The 19,028-nt window shown below is 41.2% G+C and overlaps 2 protein-coding genes across 2 annotated transcripts; both read left to right on the forward strand.

The window, feature by feature from the left end:
* Positions 1 to 639: 639 nt before the first annotated feature.
* LOC146990646 (ly6/PLAUR domain-containing protein 1-like) lies at positions 640 to 6,268 on the forward strand. Its single transcript, XM_085803174.1, has 4 exons — positions 640 to 768; positions 3,092 to 3,226; positions 5,145 to 5,395; positions 6,026 to 6,268. Exons 1-3 carry the CDS (start codon positions 720 to 722, stop codon positions 5,390 to 5,392), a joined length of 432 nt encoding a protein of 143 aa, XP_085659300.1. The 5' UTR covers positions 640 to 719; the 3' UTR covers positions 5,393 to 5,395; positions 6,026 to 6,268.
* Positions 6,269 to 11,498: 5,230 nt separating this feature from the next.
* LOC146990647 (actin-related protein 3) lies at positions 11,499 to 18,771 on the forward strand. The gene is made up of 12 exons (XM_085796612.1): positions 11,499 to 11,678; positions 12,106 to 12,161; positions 12,436 to 12,560; positions 12,656 to 12,766; positions 12,862 to 12,957; positions 13,214 to 13,321; positions 14,385 to 14,528; positions 15,112 to 15,285; positions 16,036 to 16,128; positions 16,280 to 16,405; positions 16,765 to 16,848; positions 17,667 to 18,771. The coding sequence occupies exons 1-12, from the start codon at positions 11,635 to 11,637 to the stop codon at positions 17,760 to 17,762; spliced, it is 1,257 nt and encodes a 418-aa protein (XP_085652738.1). The 5' UTR covers positions 11,499 to 11,634; the 3' UTR covers positions 17,763 to 18,771.
* The last annotated feature ends 257 nt before the right edge of the window (positions 18,772 to 19,028 follow it).

The raw sequence follows: 19,028 nt of genomic DNA on the forward strand, positions 1-19,028 counted from the left end.
AATGGTGGTAAAAGTCAAAGATTTCTTTTTGTGTTTATGATCAGAATCAGAAAAGAATTTAAAAAATATATACAAATCAATCCGCCAACAGAGCTGGAAGAGTCCAACAGGCTGAGAGGAGATGCCCATTCATGACTCCGGCTGCAGAGGAGGTTTATAAAATGCCAAGGCTGTGGTGACACAAACACTGTACAAGAGCGACGATGTAGAATAAATGAATCATGAAACCAGTATGACTCAAATAGTCAACAAATAAGCCCTCTAAAGACTCTACTATAATACTAATTAAGTTAATGAACAGGTCACCAATCAATTCTGTGAAATAAATAAAGTAGATCCTGCAAACTTAAATCTTTTAGGAGGATTTTGATGACTGATGAAGGTGCAATTCCTGCAGGAACAATGTTCAGGAGTCACTAAGCGCTGGAGCCTCCTCCACAAGGATCGTTACCATCATTTGTTTCTCATCAGCGCACGAGGACACACGGCTGTGGAGCAGCACGTCACGTGGTTCTCCGTATGATTCCTGCGCTCAGGATGCGTCTCCAGTTGCGCCGGAGCAGATCCCCCCCTCGCACTTCACCACGGAGTTCGTGCTCTCGTCTCAGCAGCGCAGCCGACGGGATGAGCGGATCCGCGTCCGGCTTTCCTCCGCGGCGCCGCGTCTGAACGAGTCCGTCCGGTCGGATGTTTCCCCGCCGAGCGTCATTTGGGAGAGAATGCGTCTTCTGGTTTTTGCGACTTTACTCGGAGTCCTTCTCGACGCAGGTGGGTTGCAGGTGCGGTCACTGTGCGCTGCCACAGTTTGGAGTCTGGATCAGAGGAAAATTTGTGCTAAAATAAAACCTTTATTATCTCCTCATTCATGCGCAACAGAGCTGAAATGTCAATTTGTTGATATCCATCTGTGGCACCGATATTTAAACCATTTCACTTGTTCCAAAAAAACTTTATTTTGATGCCATTTCATTTAGAAACAAAACTGGGGGACTAATTCTCTCTGCATGACCTGAATGTTTATATTTCATTCATCTATACGTACTTGATCAGGCATTGATTCGCAATCGCTGCTGCGTTATTTGGTGATGTCTTTACGCACTGGTGAGGAGCAGCGCGCCGGAGTCTCTGCGCTGTTTTGGCACAGACGGGGGATAGTAACAGCGATCCAAACCACTCTAAAGTGTTAATATTCGTATTTATTAGCTTCTTCCTCCTGTTTCTCTGGTGCGTGAATTGACTTTGGATGTGGTGTCTCTATTGCTCTGTGTGAAGTGGCCGGCGCTCATGTTAGGAAATGGGATTCTGTTTCCAGAGCTGCTGTTGCACCTGTGTCCTATTTTCTTTACAATATTATTTAGTCTTTTTTTCTTTTTTTGGTTCCTGCAGTGATCACAGGCGATGGGAATGTGTTCAGAAGATATTGCTTTTGCAATCGTCCTGCACCTGCGTACAAAATGTGGCAAAGGAATTGGTTTATTTCTCCTCTATCAGCTTCTGTTTTCTGTGGCGGAGCTAAGAAATAGATTTAAAGCAATTTTCTAAAAGTGATAAGCTGAGGTTGTTTTTTGTTTTTTTGTTGTTGTTTTGCCCTGCAGCGTGACAGATATACCCCAAAATGAGTTTCATGAGTCTCCCTCCACATGATGGATGGAAGTTTCACGCATTTGCTTGGTTTAAAGTAATTAAGCTGGGGTTGTGATGTTATATGTGGACCTTTATCAGTTGTGTTTGATGGCGCTGTTGGAGTTGAGATTAATGATTGGTGCCATTTCAATGATTACACCAGTAATATCTGCCAGTGGGGACGAATAGCCTGCATGGGATTGTTAAGAAGGAAAGGGCAGGCATGTTTGTTGTTCTCTCTGGATGCCTGTGTGATGCTGGAAGTCATATATGTGGGGAACTGATTGAAACTGGCTGGTAGAAGTCAGAGTGTTACTTAACACTGAGTTATGTGATATAAAAATTCACTTTCTTGAGCAAATCTATATTTTCTACAAGTTAACCTTCACCTATGATTTCCATTTCACTTATAGGTGTTGCAGTATTAACCAACAGTGATAGTACAACACTGACTCTAAGCCTTTGCATGTTTTCCATCTGAGATGTCATAGCCTGATTCCTGCAGATGTCTCTCTCCGTCTGCTGCACAGTAGATCCTCCGAATCACAATGAGGCTTCAGGCAATAACAAAATACTCATCCCGGCAGCCTTGAAAGCATCACATGAACATTTCCAAAAAGCCGCAAGTCGTGTTGTACTTTATCTTTTACAAGCAAGGCACTCACATTTTTTTTACCACCTCAGGAGATGAGAATTCACGCAAATGCCTCTGCAGTGGCAGAGGACATCAAGTCTCCCCTCTGTGGATTTATATTGTAAATGGAGTTTTATCATCTACAAAAACACGCAGGTTAAAGGGGAATCAAAAGAAATCACTCAGTGCTTTATGTGTTTTTTTTTTCTTTTGTCGTATACAACCTCTCCGTTGACACTTGTGACACTGGCAATAGAAAGAGCTGAAAAGCACTAAAGTCAGGCTCAGTGAAGGTCTTGCTTACATGCCCTACTGCTGGTAATTTCACATCAATGTGCAGAAGAAAGAGAAGGTGACACTTCGCTGTGGTGGAGCGCCATTAGCCTTGTTTGAGGCTGAAACACCATCAAAGGAACTCAGACAAAAGCAGAATCTATAAAAGTGTGGACTGCGAGAAGAAGAAAAAGAAAGAAGAGAGGACACAGGCAGAAAAATATGAGGAATAAGAAATACTGTGAACAGATACTTAATATTCCCAAGATGCACAGAAGGAGAATAATGTCAAGAAAGGACACAGAGACAGTGGAGAGATTCAATAAAGTGTTGAACCTGGAGAGATATAACAGGAGCACCACATGGCTCCATCCTAGGTCCTTTCATTTTACAGTTTATTTGTGCTATATTCCACTACATATTGATGACACTGATGCTCTTCACATATTCTAGTCATCACAGCTCAGAAAAGTCCTCCGGCTTCTCCGGGGTAATTTTGAGATACTCATCTGGGTTGTGATCAAATTGCCTTTCTGCCCCTCCTCCTCCTCCCCGATGCAGGAGATGCCCTTCAGATCCAGTGTTACCAGTGTGAGGAGATGAAGCACAACGACTGCTCCACGCCAGAGTACATCGTCAACTGCACCGTCAACGTGCAGGACATGTGCCAGAAGGAGGTGCTGGTCAAACCTGATGGTGAGTTTCCTGCTGTCTGTTCATTTAAAGTCTACATGCTGCAGGTTGGTATTGTAAGAATGCAGGTGTATGGATGGCAAAAAAACAAAAAAACTGCTGCAGCTGTTCACCCTTGGGTTTTTTCATTGGCGAAAGAAAACCATTATTATATGTTAATTTTCTATCATTAATGGGCAATTTTGGAGGATTATGCAGGTGTAGGCTTTCAAGGTTTTCAGATTTTTTCCACCAGGACGGAGTCAGTGAAGATTTATAGTTGAGGTTGGCCAAAAGTATCCAGGTGGAGAGCCAGCGCTCATATTTATCTGTAGACGAAAGGTGACCGTCTGGGAATTTGAGAGGAAACCGAAGGCAGCACTGACCTCCGAGCATTAAGTTTTATTTTCCTGCCATTCAAATGAGGGTAAGTCCACTAAGCACCTGCAGTATTCTTGATGTATGCAGACAATTAACACTTTTACTGACTACTCAACCGGGATGAGCTGTAAAAGAAACATTTTTCACACAAAAAGACTAAGGAAAGTGAACTTATCATCAAGGAAACACACAACTATCTCTCCTTTTCTCCCGTGTAAAAATGCTCCTCATGGGTCTAACTAACTGGCAAGAGCAGAGAAGACGGAGTAGGTCAAAACAATCTGCTGTGATTTAAGGGTAATAGACATTGTTATCTGTTATTTTGTTCCTTTGTTCAGCTTCAAAGACAGAGAGAGAAGCACTGATTGACTGATGTGTGGATAGACTACGCAGCAAAGTGTATATTATTTCAACCTAACATGGGTAAATCTGTCATACACTATATATATATATATAGGAGCCAGCTCATTTTCATGTGAGGGAGTTGTGGCATCTGACTAAACTACTTCTTTCAGCTCATTTGTCAAGGAGGAGATTTCCTTCAGCTGCCACCGACACAACATTAGATTAGTTTTACGCCGTCGTACAGTAAATAAAACGGTTCTGCCCCGTAGGGTGCAGAACTGACTGATCGCTCACATCTTTTTTTAGCCTTTTCCAAAACCACAAAGTGGAAGGAACAGATTAAACACTGTGTGTATCTGCTCTGATGTAACATCATTTTGCATGTTTGGTTACCTCACTCACTCACTGCTATCAGGACACATCATTAACTGTCTTTTGACCTTTGACCTTTAGGTTCTTTAGCTTAAAATATCCGAAGCATTACATATTCAATCCATTCAGACATTTACCTCAGGTTTAAAGAATACTTAAAGGTCAAGCTTTGTGTTGGTCAAGGTGACTTTGAACCTGCTCAGACCCTTAACAGAGTCACAAAGCGCTGATTCTATTTGTAGGACGTTTTCCACCAACACTAAAGGAAAAAAAAGTCCACTTGTACATATTCCTGTTCCTTTGTCAATAAAAAAAGCATTCACAGATAATGGAACTTTCCGTTCCCGTGGGGATTGAATTTATACGACGTTGATTTAATCAAAACTTTTTCTTTTCCAGTAAGGGGACGTTTCATTTACAGACAAAGGGAGAACACAAGATAAATAACCCAACAAGGCCTCTATGTGAATGATAAAAGTCCTGCCGCTGCAGCAACACCACAGAACCACAGAACAAATAACACCCGATAAGAGACTCATGGCTCTGGAGTGCAATAAAAAAAAAGTTGCAGCACTACAGAATATGAGTTTGCTTTTCTTCATACAAGCACACAAATAGTAGTAGCAACATATAGCGCACTGACAAACATCAGTTAATAAGAGCGGATAGAAAGTCAATAGTGCGGTAACCCGAAAGAGCCATAAAACGCTGCAGCACTGGAAAGGCATGCTCTCTCATACGTTACATCTTCTGCAATCTAATTACAGCAGCAGAAAATGAATCACGACGAGTTCCCTCAGCCTGACGTTATATATATTTTTTGCAACATTCTTCCTCTGTGCAGGAATACATTATCGAAAGTCGTGCGCCTCCTCCGGGGCGTGTCTCATCGCCTCCTCCGGCTACCAGCAGTTCTGCACCGGGAGGCTGAACTCGGTCTGCATCACCTGCTGCAACACCCCGCTCTGCAACGGGCCCAAGAGGAAGCGGCCCGTCCCCTCGGCGGCCATGTCCAACCTCCACGCCGGCCGGCCCCTCCTCTTCCTCCTCGCTTCTCTCCCTGTGTCGCTGATGCTCCTCACACTGACGTAGAAGGTCCCAACATGTTTCCTCTCTTATCTTTAGGCAGCTTAGTTTAAGATTGTCCAGGGCTGTTGTATACTAGCCTAATGTTTCTATGATTAAAAATATTTTTCATACTATCAGCATCAAAACAAAGCCACAAAACATGCAATATTTATGATATATGGTTTATTTTCCAAGCAATAACCCCCGGCCCTCTCTTAAAAAATGGTTTAATACATGCAGGAGCAACAGTAGTCCCCCAAAACAAGCTTGTCCTGTATTGAAAAATAAAATGCACTGTCCCTTACTGAATCAATACAGGAGGCTCACCCTACTCTAATGCTACACTATGTTTTCACACGCCTGGTATGACATTAGAAACAAGAAAACCAAAAGTTTCATAAGACATAAAGAGAAGTATTAACTTAGAATCCCCTGATTGAAAGAAAAAAAACAAAAAGAAATACATAGGGGGCCCACTTCAGTGTTTTCTCTGGGGGCCCAGAATCGCTAGCAACGGCCCTGGCAGGTCTGTAAAGAAATGGCAGACATGCTCCTATGTGGTTAAATATGAACCAAACCTCCTCATTTTCTATAAATATTCAGCATCAAAGAGCGAGTGGACACATTAACACTTCCTGTTCTCATCCTATACTGTAGGTTCACCATGGAGCCCGGCCCTGCAGCCACTGACTGTGATATAGAGGAGGAGCCGACTTGGACGCCACTCTGGCTTTGTATCTTCCCGGCATCATGACAAAAACAGTGAATCTGATCGATGTAACAGCGTAACCACTGAGAATGAAGTGCAGACTGGAATCACAGTGATCACACTTCCAGTCTGTTGTGGAGGAAGGAGCGTCCAGTCTGCCACTGAGGCATCTCTCAATTTCTTTGCTTTTTTCTTCTGTGGAGCGTTTTTTTTTGTGAAGAGCCTGCTCTGAAGTTATTTTCTGGTTATTACATGCTGTTAACGGTACAGGTATAGAGCTCAATGTAGAAAAATAATGTTTTCGAGCTTTTGCTTTGTGGGCGTTATTTGATTTATGGTTTGATACAGCGCTGGTGTTTTTATTTTTGTGTTGATGCTGCTGCTGCTGCTGCTGTTATTGCTCAGATTTTTCTTTCTCCCAGTTTGATTACAACAGAACTGACCCTGTGATCCCAAACTAAACTTACACTATATTCTCCTTATTCCTCTTATTCTTCTATATGTTATGAAGAAGACGGCACTTTGATTCGGGCACTTTGACTCAGGAGTTTCTGAGATCCCTTGCAGTTTCCCATCCTGCCATATTTATGCATATTTTTCCCACTGCCGTACAGTATTGATTGACACTTTACTACAGCGAATATGAAAGATGGTGGAATGGTTTTTGGAAAGTCTATAAGTCTTTCTGCTCATCTGTCATTGATCAGAAAATTGGCCGAGTCGATGGGCAGCTCATTAGAAATACTAAAGAGGCATTAATATTCCACACAGCCCTTTGTGAAATGAGATATCCAGCTGTCAACACCTGGTACAGTGAATTGATAAAAAAAAAAAAACTGTTTTATACTGTCACAGTCCAGTAGAAAAACAGACTATAAGCACAATTCAGTTCTCTCCAGGCTGAAATTAGCTGAGTTTCCCTTTAACTTTATATTATATCATATTATAGAATCAAACATAAACCCAAATTAAAGCTGGTGATGCATGTAGCCACTGCTGTAGACCAGATACTGCAATTATGATATAGGCTAAGCTAATGAAAACTAATTGAACATAATAAGGTGGGCATTAGGAAATGTACACCTTTATATTTCCCCCTAAATGAGTGATTTGCCTCCTTTATTGCACCATGACATTTTATTTTAAGGCTTTTATTAATATTATTATTATATTTCGATATGTACAGTGTTATATTCATACAGTATGTAGTGACAACAACAGTGCAGATATTCTCTAAATGTATTTCAATGCCAGAGATGTAGGTCTGATTGTAAAGGGACAAGTAAAGGGACAAGAAAGTGCACTAACTGAGGATTTTCTTCAGATTATTGACTTCACATTATGATTATATGTTTTCATATCAAAACTAATATATTGATTTAGACTCTGGAACTTGTTTAATAATAGACGTCGGAGGCAGAAGGACTGAGACAGACCATCTGATTAATGTTCATGGCAGTTTTTTTGACTGGTCTCCTGTGAAGCTGTGTTCTGCTGATGTGTGATGTAAATAAATGTCGCAGAAAAACAGAGCTGTCGTGTTTCCAGTTAGTGACAAGATTTTTCTTTCTTTCTTTCTTTCTTTTTTTTTTTTTTTTTACTTTTGCAGACCTGTAATTTACAAGAAAGTTACTTTGAAAGGAAGCTATGATTTGGTGGGAGCTCGGGGATGAGTTTGAGTTTTAGTTAGACTAAAAGTACATTTGCATTCATTTGTATTACCCATAGGCTGAACGACTCCCAACAATGGGGCCTCCCTGCTGATTGAGAAACCACACATGAAATGTTGCACTGTTTACACTTTCTCCCTCCAAGATAAAACCACACACAGCTTAGTATTAGAATTCACCTCAACACATAATGCGTGAGTTTTTGGTAGCTTTGATTTGACTCTGGGAAATGAAATCCCCCCACTGCTGGTGGTCCCTGGGAGGTTATTTGGGCCTAAATGCTTTCCTCCATGTCTTTAACCTTCACACAGAGGACGGTGTGAAACCATGCAGATTTATTGGATTATCCACATTTGGAGCATGCTACCGTCACTCAATTATTCATCTATTGATTAGTTTGTTCATTGTGTGAGTATGCATGCACCTTACATTTGCAGTGTTTACTCCCCCCGCAACTTTTAGCCTTGTGTGCGATACCACAGAGTGGAAGGTCTCGCTGTGCAGGTGTACGCTGTGTGCATTTCAAGTTGCTGGAACGCCGTCATCGCCGGCCCCTGCACTGAAACCTGATAAAAGCCCTATATGAAACAGAAGATTAAGGTTTTGTCAGAATGAGCAGAGTCCAGATTAATCCATTCTGCATTACAACCGGCTTTACAATGGCTGCTGGGCCAGACAGAAAAACACACACACACGGCATGTTAAACTACTGCTTATCTTGTGGGCTACTGTAATTATTCCTAACAACCTTAAAAAGAGTTTAACAGGCCAGCTGTGGCTGTGACGAGTGTCGCCGACAGCCCATGATTGACTTGTGAGGGCCACAGTAATGTTTCCAAGTAACCGTTTTCAATTATGTGCCTCACAATGCAGCAGTGCATTGTTAGAAACACAATAGAGCAGCTCCCACTGCACGGGTCCTGCAGGCAGCAGTGAAATTTACTGTCATTGTGCAAAGACATTAAAAAAAGAAGAGATAAATCATTAACACAGTGATATTAGATGACTTTGGTGTTAAAATGATGTTACAAGGAGCTGAATCTCACTTATGTGTTGTCTATCAGCAGTGGCTGTGCTCTATGAGGCATCATTAACAGGACTGAGCACAGAGGAGGAGGAGGTGGAGGAGGTGGTGGAAGGAGTCAGGACTGAGAAGAGGGGAAGTGCTGAATGAAGATCTCCCGGGGTTAAGAAGCAGCAAAAAACAGGAGATTATTAAAAATAATAAGGCCCACCTCTGCCTGGCTCTAATGACGCGCATGCAAACGCACTCATATCAGGGCTCTGGCAGTGGAAAATACTTCAGTTGATGAGGGACCTCAACTCACCGGCTTTGTTTACTGTGTGGGCAAAGTGTATCGGAAATGAGGGGGAAATTATCTATTCTGCAGTGGGAGGGGAGTTGTGTCAGGCTCAGGACCGACAGAGGACGGCGAGATCAAGAACTCAGAAACTGCATGTTGAATAAAGTTGAAATGAATCAGCAGCAGAACCTCTTTAATGGATCTAATCTAGTTTATTTTCTGCAGTAATCAATACAGTTAAATAGCTAAACGAGACTATTAAATTCCATCAAATGTATTACATTGGATATGGATAAGACCAAGCCTGCAGGAAAAGCCTGTGCCGCTTCAATAATTATCCTAAATCTGATTGGTTTAATGGTCAACCTGATACCAGCTGCTGCTTCAACCACCAACACCACTTTATTTCCACTCCAGTGCAGTGTCACACGTCTTCATTGCAGGAAGCAGCAGAGCCCAGAAAGAGAAGTCAACCCCAGAAGTTACAGTGCAGCCGCAGAGAGGAGAAGATGGAGCTCAGAGGAGGTGAGTTACTAAACTTCACAGTCGTGTCACTCTATTCATAATAGATGTGAGGCTCAACAACAACAAAAAAGAGAGCGATGGTGCCCTCTAGTATTCAAAGCAGTGATGCACAGGAATATAAATCAGTTGAAATGAAATGTTTTGTTTGTCTGAAGTTGAAATACCATCGGGGTCACAGGTCAGGGTCTCATTAAACAGCTTCAAAGTTGGATAAAACATTTTCACACACTATTGAATGTGAGTGATGTTCTGTGGATGGAATAATGAGATAACATTTAATTGAAAATCAAGAATTAATCATAGGGTTAGGGTCAAAGAAGCAGAATTAGTTTTTTCTTATTTCAAATGCCACTTCCATGAACAGTCAAGGTCACCAAACAGGACGGTTTCAGAGTTATTTTTTCTGAAAACAGTGGACAGTGAAGGCCACATAGCTTAAAACTTTATAATCAATAACCATTTCTGCTGAATATGACCAACTAACAGCAGTTCTTATCCTTTCAGTGTCGTTATGAAATGATGCTGTTGTTGAGTTCCTCTGAAACCAAAGGACAGCACTTGTGTTTGCTGTGATTTGTCTCTGTGATGTAAAAGGAAAGTCCTCTGATTGTGGCTCCCGGCGAGTCTTTGCTGCGGCTCTGACAGCGCCGAGACAAATTGTTTCACCTATAGCTCTCGATGGAGAGTTTCCATCAAGTGGCCCCCGGTACGGTTAGGGAGACAAGGGCCGTTTCTATCAGGAGCCGCGGAGCCAAGAGCTTTTCGAGGAGACTCTGTGCCGGTGAAGTGACTGTTGTGTGAGTGATGAGTCTGCCTCAGGACAAAGGGCCAATGTTCTCGGGCCCTGGGATTGGCTCTAATGCGCTAAGGCACGATGGGCCCCCCACAGCTCCTTCATGCTCATGTATCGTCTTTATCAGCGGCCCTCCATGCAGTCTGGAGGGTGAGGGCCACTTTGTCTGGCCTCTGATGGCACCTAAATCACTGATATCATCTGTTGTGTCAGGGGGGTGAGATGAGGTTGGTCACTATTTTTAGTCAATGGAAAAAAGAACACTATAAAAAGAAACATTGCAACACTATAACGCTGTATGTGATCATGCATTTAACCTCAGAGGTTATATAGCCTACGAATGTGCATTTAACTGCAGATGTCGGTTGAGCAAAATCACAAGGTTTTTTTTGTTATTGATTGCAGTGCACCTGTAATGGTGTCTGACTTCTGTACTTGTTTAGATTTCAAAACAATAAAAAAAAATTGTTTGCAAAAAAAAGATGTATATCACAAAACATGTCATTAAATAAAACTATTTTGCAAATAAAAATGTGGCCACATGTCATAGTGAATAAAGACACAAATAACAAAAGGGACGAAATGTCTTCAATACAAAAACTAAGTCCAGTTGACTTAATTATTATTAATTTTGCCATAGACCTGGACAAATGAGAATTTACACAGAAATTAGAACAAATTAGAATATCATGGAAAAGTTTATTTATGTCAGTAATTCAATACAAAAAGTGAAACGTATACTGTACATTATATAGATCGATTACGCATAGAATGAAACATTTCATTGAATTGTAATCATTATGGCTTACAATTAATGAATAGGCTATATCTAAAATACAGTAGCCTACGTCAAATACAAAAGACCAACAAAAAATATGGAAATGTCAGCCTTCTGAAAAGTATGTCCATCTACATGCACTCTCTTGGTTGGGGCTTTTTGACTGCAGCTACTGGAAACGGACTTTTCCATGATATTCTAATTGATGGAGATGCACCTGTATAGATTTCTATAATTATGACCTCTCCGCCTGCAGTGACCGTCTCCCTCCACAGGGCGGCGGTGTTGTGGCTTGGAAGTTGCTGACGCTGCACTAGAAGAAAATCTCGCCGAACCCGGAAGTTCTCTGCAATCGGCCGTGAGAGCGATTCATTCAGGCGACTGCGATTTATTTCTCAGAGCCGGAGTTCCCACGGAGATACATCCCCTTCCTTTAATCGGACTGCGTGCTACATTCACCCGTGGGCAGACTAAAGGAGAGCGAGCAATGGCTGGTCGGCTGCCGGCTTGTGTTGTGGACTGTGGCACAGGGTGAGTGAGGCAGAGCCGGATGCTAGTTAGCGTTAGCCTGCTTTTCCATTGAGCCGCTGTCAAACGGAGCTAACGCCCAGTCTGCCCAGACTGAGCTGCTGACGCTGCTCCGCCGCGTCTGCTCACTTTTATATCACTATAGTGTCTGTAAACAGTGTTTTAATGTTCATATCCATGACAACAAAGTGTCCTATCGCTTTACTTACTGTGCTTTTATCCCTAGCCCTGCTTAATCAGTGCACTTAGCTGCTGTTAGCCGCTGAAGCTAATGTTACTTCCTGGATAATCCTCATATCAGAAAAGCAGATCAGGCAGATTATTTTGACTGTTACGTGTCTATGATTTATAGTAAACAACATTAAAACCAGAGGGAGAAAGAACTGTAATTAAACATTTATGTTGCTTTTTTTTTCTTCCTTTGTTTTAGGTACACAAAGCTTGGTTATGCAGGAAACACAGAACCACAGTTCATCATACCCTCATGTAAGTACAGTGTGAAATCACCAGATCAGGAATTTGCTCCCATGAAATTATAGAAATTGTCGATTTATCAAAATACTTGGAGTGATCTGCCTCTGTTTTAATATTGTTTTCAATAGATCAGCTGATTAATTGATCAGATAATAAACAGAAAAGAAAAATAAATGCTATCAAAGATCCTTTATATGTAAGCAACAAAAACAACTGCAGAGAAAAAAAACGTTGTTTGTAATGTTTGTATGAATGTGTGCACATTATTTTTTTCCGGCGTCTTCAGGTATCGCAATCAAAGAGTCGGCCAAGGTGGGAGACCAGGCCCAGCGCAGGATGATGAAGGGCGTCGACGACCTGGACTTCTTCATCGGGGACGAAGCCATCGATAAACCGTCATATGCAACAAAGGTAAACAGAGAGATGAGCTCAGCCAGACGTGGACAGTTTTATTGTGCAATGCTGTCACTTCTTTACACCGTTGTTTCTCTTTTCCTCCCTCCCAGTGGCCCATTCGTCATGGGATCGTGGAGGACTGGGACCTGATGGAGAGATTTATGGAGCAGGTCATCTTCAAGTATCTGCGGGCAGAACCTGAAGACCATTACTTTCTTTTGGTAAGACACAGACAGACAGAGACAGACGCAGACGACTGCTTCTCCAAAGGTGTCAAACGGTGTTTTTAGATCTTTCTTTTGTCGTCCCTCTGCAGACAGAGCCTCCACTGAACACACCGGAAAACAGAGAGTACACGGCAGAGATCATGTTCGAGTCCTTCAACGTCCCGGGTCTCTACATCGCTGTTCAGGTTCGTGTCCAAAACAGTCGAGCACCAGAGAGAAGTCAAAGTGTGAATCAATCAATCACTGAGCAAACAGCAGCTGAATGTGTTGAAACCAGACTGATTGACTGCAGACAGAATTAGATGAGACTGTTTCCTCTTTTTTTTCTGCACTTCCTCTTTTTAGGTTTCACACTCTATAATTATCCTACTGTTTACTGTTTTTTTTAATGCTTTATTGCCTGTTATCCTTTTGAGTCAATGTTTGTGCTTCCTGCATCAGGCTGTCCTGGCGCTGGCTGCCTCCTGGACGTCCAGACAGGTGGGAGAGCGAACGCTGACGGGGACCGTGATCGACAGCGGAGACGGAGTCACACACGTCATCCCAGTGGTGGGTGTCACTTTTTTTTTTTAGGAGTGGGGTTGTGGGTGGGGGGTTACTCATCACTTATTTGCCTTTTTCTTCATTCTTGATCCAAAACTTGACAGCTGGACACTGTACAATTACCGATTCAGCGCGTTTACCGTTTATTATCCCCAGAGTCATTTCAGCAGAAAAACTCAGAAATGCAATTTTGCACTTCCTTTTCTGCTGATATGTCCTCCAACATCAGAAAAATGCCACAGGAACATGTGAAAAGCACAAAAAACACGATTTTCATCAGAGGGGGTCTGCAAAACAAACAAACAAAACCAATATGATAGAGAAATATGACCTGGTCATGACCTGACAAATTTTAATCACACAAGACACTGGACACTTTTTTTTTCCTTCTTTTCTTTTCTTTTACATTATATATACAGTATCCACAAGTTTCCGACGTCATCTATGGTCAAAACCGGAAGCCGGTTTTGCCGGTTTGGTGGAATTGTACGTTTCCGTTTCCATGGTTTTCAGTCGTTGTCATAGTTGCGGTAAACGCATGGATTTATTAACGCTGGCTTTTAACACGGATGTCAATTTATGTGATATCCACTGTTAAAAGCTGGTGTGATGATCCATGTGTTTTACAGATTTTCACTGGGAAAAAAAAAAAAAAAAAATACATGAAAAATGCCACAGGAACCATGGAAAAGCACAACATAAAATTCCATCAGAAGAGCAAAACCGGCAAAACAGATTTATAGTGCAATGCAGGTGATAAACAACACAAGTGTAAAATGTGTAAGACCTGAAAACAAACATATATAGCAACACAGGACAAGACAATACACAGTGATAACTATTATAACCAATCAAATGAAATAAAAAAAACAAAAAACAAAACAATAAATGAAAAATAAAAAATATTTAAGGATTTCTTGGAAACAAGGAGTAGACTACAAAAGTCTCTCTCTCTCTCTTTCTCTCTGCTGCCTTTCATTCATGATTTTTTAATTTAAACTGTTTTTATTTTAGTTTTTCCATGAATGAAACAAACAAATAAACTAAACTCATCATCTCTGTGTTCCAGGCCGAGGGCTACGTCATCGGTAGCTGCATCAAGCACATTCCCATCGCCGGCCGCGACATCACGTACTTCATCCAGCAGCTGCTGAGGGAGCGAGAGGTGGGGATTCCTCCGGAGCAGTCTCTGGAGACGGCTAAAGCTGTTAAGGTCAGTACTCGGCTCTGCACCGGCCTCAAGCGCTGCCGCCCGGCGACTGACAAGACAGGAGGAACATGTTTCTCAAGCTTTTTTGCATGATGAAGCTCCACCCAAAAGTTAAACACAGTCCTTGAAGATTTGGTGTATGGTTTCAGTTCTTTACAATTTGAGAAAGGCTCTGTTCCTGTACTTAAATCTGCAAAAAGAGGGAACCATAGGAGGAAATGATACCTTCAGTAGATAATATTGTTTTCTTTTATCGCTCTCATGCACGGCTGAGTTTGTCCACAAGAGGGCAGAGCAGCTGCAGAAACCTGCAGCTCAATGAGGAGCATAAATGAGTATCAGAGGTTAAACATACTTCTTTAAATTTGCTTTTAATATATCATTTTGTGTGTTTTATACTGTTTTATTGCTGTTTTTAATTTTATTTCATTCAGACTTTGCTTTATTTTATGGTTTTAAAAGTGTAAAGTATCTTTTTGCATTTGTAAAAGTGCTTATAAATAATATGTATTATTATTATTAGAGATAACAAAATGATGTCATTGCACACATTTAATTAATAAACTTAATTATTTTTCATGTACAGGAGCGGTTCAGCTACGTGTGTCCCGACCTTGTCAAGGAGTTCAACAAGTACGACACAGACGGCTCCAAGTGGATCAAACAGTACACGGGCGTGAACGCCATCAGCAAGAAGGAGTTCAGCATCGACGTGGGCTACGAGCGCTTCCTGGGCCCAGAGATCTTCTTCCACCCCGAGGTACCACTGCTGTTATCGTCGTCGTGGTTACACATGACTGATTTGATTAGATTTTTATTTGTCTCAAACAAGCACATCAAGAGACAAACAATCTATGTAACAAGAAACAAAACAATAATGATACTGTACAAGTTTGAGAAGGGGCTGAAGGAAGCAAAGCTTATCTAGTTCAGCCCCCCCGCCACATTGTGATTCATGTCATAAAGTACGTCTGTAGTTCCATACAATTCAGAAGATTAAAAACATATTGCTTTAATATGAAATAAGACCATGATTATAAATAAAAAGAATAAAATTAGCTGTCAAGTTCTTTATAGCTGTCCAAGAGTGTATGTTTGTACTTACTTTTAAATTGTTTTAAGTTATTGCACATTTTTATATCCTCATCTAGTCTATTCCACATTTTAACACCACAAAAATAGATGCTAAAACTTTTCAGGGTAGAATGGATGGTAGATCCATGTGTTGTTTAGGTGTGTTTAGGTGTGTTGAGGTATGTGTTTCCCCCATACCTCAACACAGTAAGATAAGTACGGATCAATGAGTGCATAGTACAGCATTTGAAGTGACTTCTGATCTAAAACATGTCTAGTTTTACCCAGAATTCCAATACTTCTGGATACTTTGGAGCACAAATATTTCACGTGAGATTTCCAGCAGAGCTTGTGATCTATTAAGACACCAAGGAACAATAGATGCAGCAGCAAAAGATGCAGCAGTGAATAATAGAAATGTTTTATCCTCTTCTAGTTCGCCAACCCAGACTTCACTCAGCCGATCTCGGAGGTGGTGGACGAGGTCATCCAGAACTGTCCCATCGACGTCCGGCGTCCACTGTACAAGGTACACACACACACACACACACACACACACACACACACACACACACACACACACACACACACACACACACACACACACATCAACCGATGCTCGATATCGTGTGCAAATGCTCAGGTGTGTGTATCTTCATGACTGTGAACCTGTGTTGCAGAACATCGTGCTCTCCGGAGGCTCCACCATGTTCAGGGACTTTGGCAGACGCCTGCAGAGGGACCTGAAGAGGAGCGTGGACGCACGGCTGAAAATAAGCGAAGAGCTGAGTGGCGGCAAGTTGAAGGTGAGGAAAGAGGAGGGAGAGCAGATCTGGATAAAAAATACACTTGAATGTTGATTTATTGGCTTTTTCAGTATAAAGAAAAATTAACATCTCAACAGAAAGGGACAGACATGGTAACAAAAAGGGAAAAGAAAAAAACAAAACACATTTGCATTTGCAGTTGCATAATATGAAGGAAAAAAAAAATTATGATAGCACATTATGATGGGCTATCCAGATTTTCCTCAAAGTTATCCGAGGAGCTGCGTATTGTGAATCTCAATTTCTCAAGTTTAAGGAGCTGTACAACTTCCCTCAGCCACTGAATCTGGCAAATGTTGATTTTTCTTTTTTGAGTATGAATCTCTGTGTGTTTTCAGCCCAAACCCATTGATGTTCAAGTCGTCACTCATCACATGCAGAGGTACGCCGTCTGGTTCGGAGGATCAATGCTGGCGTCGACTGTAAGTATCAAAAACAACACACACATCTTTCCTCCTGCAGCTTCTTTAAATGTGCAACTTGCCTCAGACTTTTGGAAACATTTTACCACTCACATTGTTTTCTTCTTTTTTAATTACATATAAATAGTTGGGATGTACTGGAGACAGGATTTAGTTTCGGATTTGGCCGGATTTGGGGCTTTTTGATGGGGTTCAGTTTCTGCTGAACCTTAGAACAACAACCAAACTGAATCCTAAGCTTTCCCTATGCATGTTGACATAATGACGCTCATTACAATGATATTCTGCCTTCCTCATTATCACAAACTAAATATAAAATCTGGAAGCTTGGTGCTAACATAGAATGGAAAACACCATAGACTGGCTAACGGGAATTAGCATAAATCATTTTAAGCCAATAAACAGCTGTTATTTTAACGTTAACATGTAAACATGGCATAATTAACATACAATAATACTTACAGCCATATATTTTCTCTGCTCTGTGGAAATAATTTCACTTTTTGGTCTTTTTCTTTCTTGTTCTGAATGAGAAAAGAATTCTTAAGCTCGTATACTGAATGACTTGAGGTTTAATTGAGAGAGAGAAAGGGTGTGAGCTTTCTGTTCAAATACAATACAAAATATTATTATTATTGCCTGTTATTTTTTACAGTTCAAAAAAACACACTGTGTGATCTTTGCACATTTATAATGTGTTTACTGTGTGGGCTGATGATGGGAGGAGGAACAGTGGATTCAGAATTCAGCAAAATCCCAAAAATCAAGATCCGTTACATCCCTAATAAATAGTAATTAAGTAATTTGTGTCTTTGCAGCCTGAGTTTTACCAAGTGTGCCACACTAAGCGGGACTACGAGGAGATCGGGCCGAGCATCTGCCGCCACAACCCCGTATTCGGAGTCATGTCCTAGGCGGCCGCGGGGATGCGCGTTCAGCGGAGGCCCCCCCAACCCCACACACCGGACGAAAAAAAAGAGAAGGAAGCGCCCGCAAGACCTCACGACGCTGTGCGGAAGTCCCATGAGCCTTTGCACGGATGCTCCGACAGACCTGTTCATTCGGATAGAGCGACAGTGGACCAAACAAACTTGCCAAAAGAAGCGGCAGTGTCCTCGCAAATTAGAGGAAAGAGGTGACTCAGCCCAAAGGATCCTCAAATAAAAATGTTTACTGCAAGTAGGTTAATAATAGGTGATGAATCTTTAATTTCTGTGTGCCTCGTATTATGTACTTATTCTCTCCTCACAGGGTTGTAATATGTAATTAATCAACGAGTCCTATATAAATGCACTTCTGTGTATAAGGGTTGGTTCTTGCTATATGTTAAATACTCTAAAGAAAAAAAACAGACATCAGAGAGTCAAACACCTTATTGATCACTACGCCATCAGATCGGAGCAAACATGAAACACATTGTTACACAGAAGAAAAAACAAAACAATCATCAGACGATACTGACCATTCCTGATTTTCTTCTTTGTGGGTGTCTTTTTTTATTTTTATTAATTCTTTAATGTCTATCAGTTACCTGGAGGAAATGTTTATTTGAATTTAGATGAAAACAAGTCAGGCATTAAAGGAAAAAAAACCTCACATCATAAATCTGTTCAAATGATTTTCTCCAGGTTCCACTGAGACTTGTCCTGTCTTCTTCTTCTGTCTCTCCAGCTTTTTTTTTTCCTTTGACCTTTTTTTTTAATTTGTATTAATCATCTCTGGAACAACCTGTCTTTGGGAGGGGGGAAGAAAAAAGAAAAGAAAAGAAAAAAAGAAGTCGTATTAATATATGAACTTGCAGTTTTGAATGACTGTTGTTGGACCATCACTGTTGCCTAGATCTCAGTTATACTGGATAGCCTTGTACTGTACCAAATCTGGATTTCACTGCTGGCATTCCAATAAATGCCAAGGAGATGTTTCTACAGGTGTAATTTGTCTTCTTCCAGTCTCACTTTTTGGGAATTACATGGTTATGTTTAGGTTGGAGGGAAGGCCACATCCTCTGTGTTAAATGGGGAACATGGAATCCCCTGTAACCGTATCCTCCTCTCCAACTGACCAACACACGATGCAAGTTGCAATATTATAATATTGCGATTATACAACTATTTCCAACAAAATAAAATGTATCATCAAAATATATTCATTTTGATGGACAATTTGCTCTCAAATTTGTA

The sequence above is a fragment of the Trachurus japonicus genome, chromosome 2 (assembly GCF_045865225.1).
Source record: "Trachurus japonicus isolate A0001 chromosome 2, Traja_1.0".
Classification (NCBI taxonomy): domain Eukaryota; kingdom Metazoa; phylum Chordata; class Actinopteri; order Carangiformes; family Carangidae; genus Trachurus; species Trachurus japonicus.

Coding starts and splice junctions, on each gene's coding strand:
- LOC146990646 (XM_085803174.1), top strand. CDS start 720: ATGCGTCTTCTGGTTTTTGCGACTTTACTCGGAGTCCTTCTCGACGCA. Junction 769..3,091: donor CGGAGTCCTTCTCGACGCAG/GTGGGTTGCAGG, acceptor TCCCCGATGCAG/GAGATGCCCTTCAGATCCAG. Junction 3,227..5,144: donor GGTGCTGGTCAAACCTGATG/GTGAGTTTCCTG, acceptor TCCTCTGTGCAG/GAATACATTATCGAAAGTCG.
- LOC146990647 (XM_085796612.1), top strand. CDS start 11,635: ATGGCTGGTCGGCTGCCGGCTTGTGTTGTGGACTGTGGCACAGG. Junction 14,529..15,111: donor AGACGGCTAAAGCTGTTAAG/GTCAGTACTCGG, acceptor TTTCATGTACAG/GAGCGGTTCAGCTACGTGTG. Junction 16,849..17,666: donor GATCAATGCTGGCGTCGACT/GTAAGTATCAAA, acceptor GTGTCTTTGCAG/CCTGAGTTTTACCAAGTGTG.